This window comes from Papio anubis, chromosome 17, assembly GCF_008728515.1.
Source record: "Papio anubis isolate 15944 chromosome 17, Panubis1.0, whole genome shotgun sequence".
Classification (NCBI taxonomy): Eukaryota; Metazoa; Chordata; class Mammalia; order Primates; family Cercopithecidae; genus Papio; species Papio anubis.
The window spans coordinates 21,650,919-21,662,979 of NC_044992.1; the positions used below are offsets into that span (position 1 = coordinate 21,650,919).

Below are 12,061 nucleotides of genomic sequence, written 5' to 3' on the forward strand. Positions count from 1 at the left end.
CTACATCATTAATGAGCATTAGGGAATGTGAACAATACTGAATTTGATTAATTTCTTCGGAAAAATGTCTGGTTCCACTGTTTATCTGAAAGATACCAGTTAGTAAGTCTTCGGTGTTTTGATTACAGAAGCATGACTGCTCTTCCATCAGCTGTGAATTTAGAGCCCTTTTTCATGAGTAATGTCCCTTTCACCAGTACAAGTACATTTTTATTCACTTGGCTTGTGTGGCTGCTAGATTGGATTAGCATAGCCTTGCGACTCTTAAGAGGTTTTAACTTCATCAGGAGATTAATTACATCAGAAATTGGTGCAGTCTGGAGAAGCTTAGTGGAATTTTACAGTTCTTCCTCTGAAAGCCTACCTAGAGTGGTGGAAACATGATGTTTGTAGGCAAATACGTTTGCCCTGCTTCTATTTTCTTGATCTTAATAAATGGCACTACCATCAATCCTGCCTATAATCCTTGCCTTCCTTCCTCTCCGCTATTTCCCAATAAAATCAGTCACCAAATCCTGTCTCTCCATGAAACTGTTCCCATCAGCATACAAATTATGTTCTGGTATCCTTCACATCCCTCTCCAACTACCATGCCAATTTTTAAAATTTCCATTCATAGATTTCTACCTGTATCAACTCAGCTTTCTTACCCTTTATTCAATCTTCATTTCATATCAATCTGGCTTCTCTTCTGCCCACTCCTTTTTTTTTTTGGGGGGGACATTGTCTTGCTCTGTTGCCCAGGTTGGAGTGCAGTGGCCCCATCATAGCTCACTGCCACCTGGAACTCCGGAGCTCAAGCAATCCTCCTAAGGTAGCTTCTAGTAATCAAGTGCCACCGCATCTACTTTGCCCACTCCATTGAAGTTGCCCTTATCTAGGTCACCAGTGACTTCTATTTTGCCAAATCCAATGGATACTTTGTTCTCATCTTTCTCTGTCTCTGCAATATTCAAGGTAGTTACTCCTGTCTCCAAACTTTCATCTTGGCTTTATTGACATTTCATTCTTGGATTTTCTCCATTTCTCTGGCTGTTCCTTCTGAGTCTCATTTGCTAGCCACCTTTGCTCTCTATCTGATGTCTAAATGTTGGAGCTGGTCACGGTGGCTCACGCCTGTAATCCCAGCACTTTGGGAGGTCGAGGCGGGCGGATCACTTGAGGTCAGGAGTTCAAGACCAGCCTGGCAAACATGGTAAAACCGCATCTCTACTAAAAATACAAAAACTAGCTGGGCATGGTGACATGCCTGTAATCCCAGCTACTTGGAAGGCTGAGGCAGGAGAATCACTTGAACCCAGGAGGCAGAGGTTTGCAGTGAGCAGAGATTGTGCCACTGCACTCCAGCATGGGCAACAAAACAAGACTCCATCTCAAAATATATGTGTATATATATATGTTGGAATTCTCACAGGTATCCTGGGCCCTCTACATGCTTCCCTTTAGGTGACCCAGCCCCATGGCTTTAATTACCACCTGAAAGTTGGCAACTCCAAAGTTTAAATCTCTAGTCCAGCCTTCTCCTCTGTGTTCCAGAATCACACGTCAAAAATGCCTGTTTAATTATCTCCATTTGGATATTTATTAGGCACCCCAAAGCTAACATAACCAAAAGAAAGTTTTGGTTTTCTTATCATTCCAAACCTTATCCTCCCATTTTACTGAGTGGTACTCCTATCCACAGGGTTACCGAAGATAGACCTATGAGAATCATCTTTGTTCTTCGCCTTTACTACTCCTCTTTCCCAGTCTTTTAGTAAGTCCTGTCACTTCCACTTCTAGAATGTTTTTGTAGTCTGTCTTCTCTTCTCCATCTTCACTGCTACCACCCTATTCCAAGCCACCACCATCTTTTGCTTGGGCTACCACAACGATATCCTCAGTTTTCCCTGGTTTCCACTCAGATCTTCCTCCAGTTCATTTTACATGTAACAGAATTGGATCAGAGCAGATCATGTCATTTCCCTACTTAAAACTCTCCAGTGACTTTCCATGGCCTTTACGCCCTGCTTGAGGATACCTCTCATAGACCGCTGCCTTCACCATGCTCTAGTGCCATCAGCCTTAGGACATCACCTATTATATACCATATTCTTGCCCACTTTCTCTACTGGAATCTCTCCCCCTGGTTCTACAGGTCATATTCTATCTGTTGACATCTCAGCCTAAGTAAACTCACTTTAGATGAGATGAAAATATGTATTTCCTTCTTAGCTCTTAGAGCAAGATTTATTTTATTTGTTGCCAGTGTGTCTCCTGCACCAGAATATGGGCATCCTAGGGGCATGGACCTTGTCTTGTATGTGCCTGGCATGTGGTAGGCTCTCATTAAATACATATTTATGCCAGGCATGGTGGCTCATGCCTATAATCCCAACACTTTGGGAGGCCGAGGTGGGCGGATCAGCTGAGGTCAGGAACTCGAGACCAGGCTGGCCAACATGGTGAAACCCCATCTCTGTTAAAAATACAAAGAAAAAATTAGCTGGACATGGTGGTGGGTACCTGTAATCCCAGCTGTTTGGGAGGCCGAGGCAAGAGAATTGCTTGAACCCAGGAGTCAGAGGTTGCGGTGAGCCGAGATCACGCCACTACACTCCAGCCTGGGTGATGAAGCAAGACTCTATCTCAAAAATATATATATATATGTATTTGTTCTAGCTACTTGGGAGGCTCAGGTGAGATTATGGCTTGAGACCAGGAGGTGGAGGCTGCAGTGAGATGTGATCACACCACTGCACTCCAGTCTGGGTGACAGAGTAGGACTCCATCTCAGAAAATAATAAGTGTTTGTTGGATTAGCAAGTAAATTAATTTCAATTCTACGTTTAAAACCCAGCAATGGCTTCCCAGCACCTAGATCCTTATGACTTCTCCTCCAACTCTTACGAACCGTTCTTCCTCTCCCGGGCCTTCTCTGTACATGCCACAGTGCACGTGTTGTGCTAGAAACGCACATCTCCGACATCACTCCCCAAACCATCTCCAAAGAAGCCAGCTCCTCTGCTGAACTAATTCCTCCTTACTCTTAAGGTCTTTGTTTAAAGTCACTTCCTCAAAACCAGGTTAGGTTGTCTTATTACAGGATCCCATGCTATCCTTATCATCAATTCTCTAAAGACCTGTACTTCTAAATCATAGGTCACAAACTAAGGCCTGTGAGCCAATTAAGGTCGCCCCCATTCATTTACATGTTATGTATGCTTCTATGCTACAGTGGCAGATCTGGCCCTGTAGAGAAAAGGAAAGGTTTGCCAACCCCTGTGTGCTAGAGCAGGAACTGTGTGTTCCCCAATGTGTGTACCACGAGGTTTAGTAACTGTTAATCTCTCTTTGTGTTGCAGGGGTTCTGAATCTGGTTACATACTTCAGTTGTGCTCTTCTTTGGCCCTTACTCTGTTTCTCTAAAGAAATGTGGAAAGAAAAGAAATAAAAATTTTTTTTTTTTTTTTGAGATGGAGTCTCGCTGTCACCCAGGCTGGAGTGCAATGGCATGATCTTGGCTCACTGCAAGCTCTGTGTCCCAGGTTCAAGCGATTCTCCTGCCTCAGCCTCCCAAGTAGCTGGGATTACAGGTGTGCAGCACCACGCCCAGCTAATTTTTGTATTTTTAGTGGAGACAGGTTTCATCATGCTGCCCAGGCTGGTCTCAAGCATCTGACCTCAAGTGATCAGCCCACCTCAGCCTCCCAAAGTGCTGGCATTATAGGTGTGAGCCACCACGCCCGGCCGAATAAATAATATTTTTAAATGAACAAAATTAACTTTTTCTGTATTTTAACATCTTGACTTCATGTAATTAGGTTTTCAGGTTTTTTTTTAATTACAAAGAGTTCTGAATTCCAGATTTAAAAGGCCTTAAGTAGACTCTAAATATTTTTACTTATTAAACTTTTAGGTTTCCTATCCAAATTGGACATTCACTTATGGATACCTTTGGAATAGTCCTAGTCCCTTGCTCATAAAATATAGGATACAAGACAATGTGGAATGTCCTGTAGTTTAAACTCCGCCCTAGACTTATGGGGCTGTTCTCCAGAGCAGCACGCCTAAATGTTTGCTCATGTTGCCTTTTTCCAGACTGTGTTCTTAAATCCTCTTTTATTCAAACATCACCTTTTCTCAGATATTTCCCAGCCTTCCCATTGCTCTTATAGTCCAGGTATGTAACTTAACATAACCCTAATTGTGCTTCGTTATAACGTTATTAACAAGTTTTTTGAGATAGATTGTGAACTCCACCAGGGTCAGAAGCATATTTTACTCATTTTTATATACCCAAGTCCCAGCACAGAGCTTGACTCTTAAAAAAAAACCCAGCAAATGTTAATTGAAGCTGCAAAGTGGAAGGAATTAACAGACTAGATCTCTTTTCACTCTGGTCTCCTCTTAATTGCCTCCTACAACTTCTTGTTCAAAGGGAGGGACTGCAGAGGGCCTCCCTTGTGGCAATCTGATCCCAGTTCCATTCCTCTTCCAGCAAATGTCATGGTAACCACCAGCCTCTCCCTTTGAGCCACATCTTGTTCTGCAGCTGTGCTTCTGCCTAGAGAAACCTCTCCCTCCGTCCCCCCACTGCCCTTGTACACCTATTCCAGTTGCAAATTTAACTTACAATGTAAGTATGGGGAAATTTTTAAGAGCATGAGTGCTAAATACAACGTCCAAACTATATCAGGCTCATCATAGATACTGTATATTAATAATAATCATACACAAGTAAATACATTAGTGTCTTTATTCTAGATTAGTTCTTGCTTGTCAGTCTCAGACTGCAGTGCTACTGCAGTCTGCACATCTAGCTCCTGCAAGTTGCAGCAAGTCAGAATTGCTTCTGGCACACCTCTTACAACTGGAAGTCTTGGTATTGAGCTAGATTGGAGGCATTCCCCGGCTATAGCATAGCTTGTGCTTTATTGCTAACCTAGGCAATGGGAAGAAAGAGAACACAGCTATCTTTCCAAACTGTGTGCAGCATGGAGCACTAGCTGCCCTTGAGACAGAAGAAAGCTGTTGTTTTCATCAGGTAGGCTGTGTTTCTCTGTTAAGTAGGCTGAGGGGCATCTGGTCTGCAGGAGCTGGCGTTTAATTTGAAGATGTTGAGGCCTTAAAAGATTGAACGTATGGGTCTGATAGCCTAATTAAAACAAGCTATGTGTGGGGGCTGCCGTACTCATATCTATTTTTAATGGCTCAGTTCAGGGCTGAGGGGGAGCAATGTCAAAATTAAAATTAGAGCTCCAGATTTAATTGGCAGAAGTTTAAGACTTTCACTTTCGGCAGTGCTCAAGCTAAATGACCTTAAGGATAGAGATCTTGGGGCATGGGAGATCATCGCCCTAACCCCTAGGCTTACTGTACCGCAGCTCTTTAGGGTCTTTACAGTCATTCCTCAACTTTTTGGACTCAGGACCCCTTTATACTCTTAAAACGTATTTAGGACTCCAAAGACATTTTGTTTATGTGAATTACATCTTCTGATATTTACCAGATTCGAAATTAAAACTCAAGACATTTAAAAATATTTATTGATTTGTTTTAAAATAGTAAACAATAATACTTTTTACGAATAACAGTAGTTTTTTTGTTTTGTTTTGTTTTGTGATGGAGTCTCACTCTGTCACCCAGGCTAGAGTCTAGTGGCACCATCTCGGCTCACTGCAACCTCTGCCTTCCGGGTTCAAGCAGTTCTCCTGCTTCAGCCTCCCGAGTAGCTGGGACTACAGGCACCTGCCACCATACCCAGCTAATTTTTCATTTGTAGTAGAGATAGAGTTTCACCATGTTGGCCAGGCTGGTCTCAAACTCCTGACCTCAGGAGATCGGCCCACCTCCACCTTCCAAAGTGCTGGGGTTACAGGCATGAGCCACAGCACCCAGCCGAATAATAGTAGTTTTTAAAACAAAATATTTTAGTAAGAATGGACTGGGTGTGGTGGCTCACTCCTGTAATCCCAGAACTTTGGGAGGTTGAGGCAGGTGGATCACTTGAGCTCAGGAGTTCGAAACCAGCCTGGCTAACATGGTGAAACTTTGTCTTAAAAAATAAATGAATAGGCCGGGCGTGGTGGCTCACGCCTATAGTCCCAGCATTTTGGGAGGCCAAGGCAGGTGGATCACGTGAGGTCAGGAGTTCGAGACCAGCATGGCCAATATGGCCAAACCCCATCTCTACTAAAAATACAAAAATTAGCCAGACGTGGTAGCGAGTGCCTGTAGTCCCACCTACTCAGGAGGCTAAGGCAAGAGAATCGCTTGAACCCAGGAGGCTGAGGTTGAAGTGAGCCGGGATCGTGCCATTGCACTCCAGCCTGGGTGAGAGAGCAAGACTCTGTCTCAAAATAAGTAAATTAAGTAAGAATGACATTTTTTTGTTTTTTAGTACAATGTTTTAATGTCTGCCCTAATAGAATACAGCTGTGTTCTCATATGCTTTTGCATTCAGTCTGTTGTGATAACCACATGTCATATAACCTCTGGAAAAACTCCACTGTACACTCCTGAGAGAACAAAGGGACTGGCCCCTGGACCATGCCCTGAGAACTATTGATAAATGTGGTACTGTCAGCCATGAGGAGTCAGACAGACCTCAGCACTTACAACAGATGATCGTTTTGTCACCTTGAACAAATGACTACATCTCTCTGAGTCTGTTTCTTCCTCTGTTGAGAGAGAAGTGTGCTGTAACTCATAGGATAGTGTAGGGATTAATGGAATATTTGTTCCACCTTGATAGGGACATAAAATAGTAGGATATTTGTTAGTGTCAGGCACTTGGTAGGTGTGTACATAAGCATTATTCCTCAGGGTACTTTTAAAAAAATTGCTTAAAATACCCAAGAGAGACCCGTATTATTTTGGTTGGGTTTTGTGTGTGTGTTGTGAGTTTATTGTCCAGTTCTCTTCCTGTGCCTGTTCTGTGTGTCTATTGTAATACATAAAACCATTTTATGGTCTTATTTTCATATTTCTCCCTCTAGGAGACAGTCAACTCCTTGAAAATGAACAATCCAGCTGGGCGTGGTGGCTCACGCCTGTAATCCCAGCACTTTGGGAGGCCAAGGCGGGCGGATCACCTGAGGTCAGGAGTTCAAGACCAGCCTGACCAACAAGGGGAAACCCCATCTCTACTAAAAATACAAAATTAGCTGGCATGGTGATGCATGCCTGTCATCCCAGCTACTCAGGAGGCTGAGGCAGGAGAATTGCTTGAACCCAGGAGGTGGAGGTTGCGTTAACTGAGATTGCGCCATTGCACTCCAACCTGGGCAACAAGAGCAAAATCCATCTCAAAAAAAAAAAGAAAGAAAACGAGCAATTCTCTTCAAATCCCCAGCTCTTAGCAGAGTATATGTACATAGTAGGCGTTCAGTTAGGTTTCTGGAAGTAGTGGCATCTGAAACCACAACCGAAAATTGAACATTCCCCCACCCTCCTATACCTTCAGTTTTGTTTTCTTTTTTTTTTTTTTTTGAAACGGAGTCTCGCTCTGTTGCCCAGGCTGAAGTGCAGTGGCCGGATCTCAGCTCACTGCAAGCTCCGCCTCCCAGGTTTACGCCATTCTCCTGCCTCAGCCTCCCGTGTAGCTGGGACTACAGGCGCCTGCCACCTCGCCCGGCTAGTTTTTTGTATTTTTTTTTTTTAGTAGAGACGGAGTTTCACCGGGTTAGCCAGGATGGTCTCGATCTCCTGACCTCGTGATCCGCCCGTCTCGGCCTCCCAAAGTGCTGGGATTACAGGCTTGAGCCACCGCGCCCAGCCACAGTTTTGTTTTCTTGAGTTTAGTTAATCTCAAGTTCATTGGTTATAGCATTAATTGAGCTCAGTAAGGACAATTTTCAGGAGAATTAGAGCCACAGAACTTAAGGCACCTTCAGGTAGCCATTAGCCACCCTTCTCTCCCCTCCCACTGCCATCTTTAACTGGGAAGAAGGCAGCAATATGAAAATGTAGGCCGGGCGCAGTGGCTCAAGCCTGTAATCCCAGCACTTTGGGAGGCCGAGACGGGTGGATCTCGAAGTCAGGAGATCGAGACCATCCTGACTAACGCGGTGAAACCCCGACTCTACTAAAAAATACAAAAAAAAAAAACTAGCCGGGCGAGGTGGCGGGCGCCTGTAGTCCCAGCTACTCTGGAGGCTGAGGCAGGAGAATGGCGTAAACCCGGGGGGCGGAGCTTGCAGTGAGCTGAGATCTGGCCACTGTACTCCAGCCTGGGCGACAGAGCAAGACTCCGTCTCAAAAAAAAAAAAAAAGAAAATGTAAGTTGTTTATTTAACAGACACTTAACAGTGGCTAATTTGTTAGCTAATTTGTTACTAATGTGTTGCAGCACACGTGAAAGGATATAGCTTTTCTGGTGCAGAATCAGAGTGCCTTGTAATGCCTCATTGTATTGCCATTTATGTTTTCATGGTTTTTATTATTCCCTCCATTGGATATGTTCTTTATCTTCCAGAAGCTTGTAGTCTAAGTGGGAGAAAGGTACATGGGATATATCCCATAGACCATTTTACTGGACAGGGTGAGGAGTGATGCTGAGTGTGTCAGCAGCCAGCTTTAGGGTTCCACAGTGGAATCTTGATGTGATGATGTGTGCTGTTTTTTAAGTCCTACTCAAGGCGCATCAAGCTCCATGTTACAGTTCTTGAAGATCCCTACTATCATTTCCAGGCTTTGGATGAGTCTGAAAGCAGGGAAGTAGAAGATAAAGTTGGGATTGGTTGGTACAAAATTACAGAATGCTAAGGAAAATTAGGCTCAGGATTCAAATTCAAACTCAGTTAACCCATCTTGAAACAACAGGTTCTTTCCCCTATGTCATGTAATATTCTCAACTATCCTCTAAGGTAGGTAGCGCTGTTACCATTTTCCAGGTTAAGAAAGTGATATTCAGGCATGTCCAATAATTTGCTTAAGTTTATATTTAGCTGTTAGGATATGAAACCAAGATTTGATTTCTTTTTTTTTTTTTTGAGACGGAGTCTCGCTCTGTCCCCCAGGCTGGAGTGCAGTGGCGCGATCTCGGCTCACTGCAAGCTCCACCTCCCGGGTTCACGCCATTCTCCTGCCTCAGCCTCCTGAGTAGCTGGGACTACAGGCGCCCGCCACCGCGCCCGGCTAATTTTTTGTATTTTTAATAGAGACGGGGTTTCACCGTGGTCTCAACAGGATTTGATTTCTACTCTTGAGCCCAGCAATCTTTTCATTTAACCATCTTGCTTTTATGGTTATTGTAGTAGGACATGGAAGCCTTTCAAGATTTTTTACCTGCAAGGAGAATAAATGATAAAAATAGGCCCTTTTTGGACCAAAATGCTCCCAACCAATACTCACACAAATCGGCTCAAGTTCATGAAGTATCTGTGTGTTTAATCTGTTGAAAAGAGATTTTCCTTTTGATTTTGCTAATAAGTATGAATAGTGTATGTAAACATGAAAGCACCTTTTATAAAGTTGGCACTTACTGTTTCCAAGCCTCCTAGGAGCAGATCACATAATCCCACTCTACCACCATATCCCCACTTAATGGTCCCTACATTAGTTTCTTTCCTCATTTGCCGATTCCTGTCTTCAAATGGTAAGTGAGGTAAAACTCTGGGAAAGAGAGATGATACATATACAAGTCTGGTATAATTGCCTTCTTTTTCTTTTTTCTTTATTTCTTTCTTTCTTTATTTTTGAGACAGGTTTTGCTCTTATTGTCGATGCTGGAGTGCAATGGTGCGGTCTCTGTTTACTGCAACCTCCACCTCTCAGGTTCAAATGATTCTCCTGCCTAAGCCTCCGGAGTAGCTGGGATTACAGGCACCTGCCACCATACCCGGATAATTTTTGTGTTTTTAGTAGAGATGGAGTTTCACCATGTTGGCCAGCCTGGTCTCGAACTCCTGACCTCAGGTGATCCACCTGCCTTGGCCTCCCTAAGTGTTGAGGTTACAGGAGTGAGCTACCACGCCTGGCCTAGTGGCTTTTTTTTTTTTTTTTTTTTAGACAGAGTCTTGCTCTGTCGCCAGGCTGGAATGCAGTGGTGCAATCTGCAACCTCTGCCTTCTGGGTTCAAGAGATTCTCCTGCCTCAGCCTCCCGAGTAGCCTGGCTTTTGCCTTCTTTTTATTTTATTTATTTGTTTATTTATTTATTTCTGAGACAGAGTCTCGCTCTGTTGCCCAGGCTGGAGTGCAGTGGCGCGATCTTGGCTCACTGCAAGCTCCGCCTCCCGGGTTCACACCATTCTTCTGCCTCAGCCTCCTGAGTGGCTGGGACTACAGGTGCCCACCACTACACTTGGCTAATTTTTTGTGTTTTTTAGTGAGACGGGGTTTCACTGTGTTAGCCAGGATGGTCTCGATCTCCTGACCTCATGATCTGCCCACTTCGGCCTCCCAGAGTGCTGGGATTACAGGCATGAGCCACTGTGCCCAGCCTGCCTTCTTTTTAAAAGTACATACGAGGCTGGGTGTGGTGGCTCATGCCTGTAATCCCAGCACCTTGGGAGGCCGAGGTGGGCAGATCACCTGAGGTCAGGAGTTCAAGACTAGCCTGGCCAACATATTGAAACCCCGTCTCTTCTAAAAGTATAAAAATTAGCCGGGCATGGTGACGCGTGCTTGTAGTCCCAGCTACTTGGGAGGCTAAAGCAGGAGAATCACTGGAACCCAGGAGGCGAAGGTTGCAGTGAATGGAGATTGTGCCACTGTACTCTAGCCTGGGTGAAAGAGTGAGACACCACCTCAAAAAAAAAAAAAAAAAAGGTACATATGAGAGAAGCAATGCTGGGAGGAATGGATAATGGAAGAGTGGGAACCATCTGATTCTTCCTCTCCTCTCCCCAAGTGGGAATGTTGAGTGGGCAAAGCAGTGGCAGGTTGCTAAAAGGCTGTTTGTGGGAAGGTTTAAGAGCCCCCTGTGTAATCACGTGTCCCATTTTTTTATCCTTCTCTTCTTTCCCTAGTTGTCTTCAGGCAGAGTGAGAAGCCGTAGCAATGTCTGATTTTGTGGAAAGCGAGGCTGAGGAGTCAGAGGAAGAATACAATGATGAAGGCGAGGTGGTACCCCGAGTCACCAAGAAATTTGTGGAAGAGGAGGATGATGGTGAGGAGGCCCCAGCCTCAAGCTTCTCCCCACTATTGCTAAGCTTTGGATAGTTGGATTCTTGCTGATGAAAGGCTCAGGCTCAGCACAGAAGTTATCACACATGAGGTACCAGCTTGAGAACTTTCAGTCATTCTTAGCAGATACTAACTGACCATCTGTCTGTATGCCAGGCATTAGGCCTGGAACTAGAAATATAAAACAACAAAGATCCAGCTATTGTGGAGTTTACTTTAGTGGGGGGGCAGTTGATAATAAACCAATAGATAAGTCCGTATGTAATACTTTCTGCTTTTAGACCTAGCATTATTGATATTTATTCACCTAGTTTCCTATTTCTCTGGCCAAGCCCAATCTTTAGAACTGTCAACAGAGTAGAACCATGAAATGACTTGAAAGGGGTAAAGGGACGTACAAGTTTTATGAAAGGAATTATGGCAAAATAAAGGAATATAGCTGCTGAGTTTACAAACTGAGTAAGACAAAGTTATTGGTGGCCATAATAATCTAGTAATGGTTTTGAGAAGTCAAAGTGACCAGGAAGATCACCCTGCCCAAAGACAGATGGTGAATGTAGGGGGAAAAAAACATTCTTTCCAGATGCTGCTACTCTTAAGTCAATGGCCATGTTTTGCATCTTTACATGAGGTAGAAGAGTTAACATGGCACCCAGGTCGTTAGGTGCAGAGCAAATGGATAATCGCATTAATCAAGTGGCCCTGAACTGCTAGCCTGTTTTTCAGTCTCCATGCCTCAAACATGCATGTCTTCCAGATGAGGAGGAGGAGGAGGAGAACCTAGATGATCAGGATGAGCAGGGCAACCTGAAAGGCTTTATCAATGACGATGATGATGAAGATGAAGGGGAGGAGGATGAGGGCAGTGACTCTGGTGATTCAGAAGATGATGTTGGCCACAAGAAGAGAAAACGCAGTGAGTAGTCTATTGTTGGCTCAAGTGAGGCTTGG

The 12,061-nt window shown here is 44.2% G+C and overlaps 1 protein-coding gene across 2 annotated transcripts in view; it reads left to right on the forward strand.

Moving 5' to 3' along the window:
- Window positions 1-12,061, forward strand: part of SUPT6H (SPT6 homolog, histone chaperone and transcription elongation factor) — a 41,000-nt gene that overhangs the window by 945 nt on the left and 27,994 nt on the right. Inside the window, exons 1-3 of one of the 2 annotated variants that reach the window (XM_031657443.1) lie at window positions 3,768-5,026; window positions 10,954-11,093; window positions 11,868-12,026. In XM_031657443.1, coding sequence (XP_031513303.1) covers window positions 10,985-11,093; window positions 11,868-12,026 — 268 coding nt within the window. In that variant the 5' untranslated portion in view covers window positions 3,768-5,026; window positions 10,954-10,984. Of the gene's footprint in view, window positions 1-3,767; window positions 5,027-10,953; window positions 11,094-11,867; window positions 12,027-12,061 lie in introns of those variants that run through there. The other variant, XM_031657442.1, reaches the window with a different exon arrangement.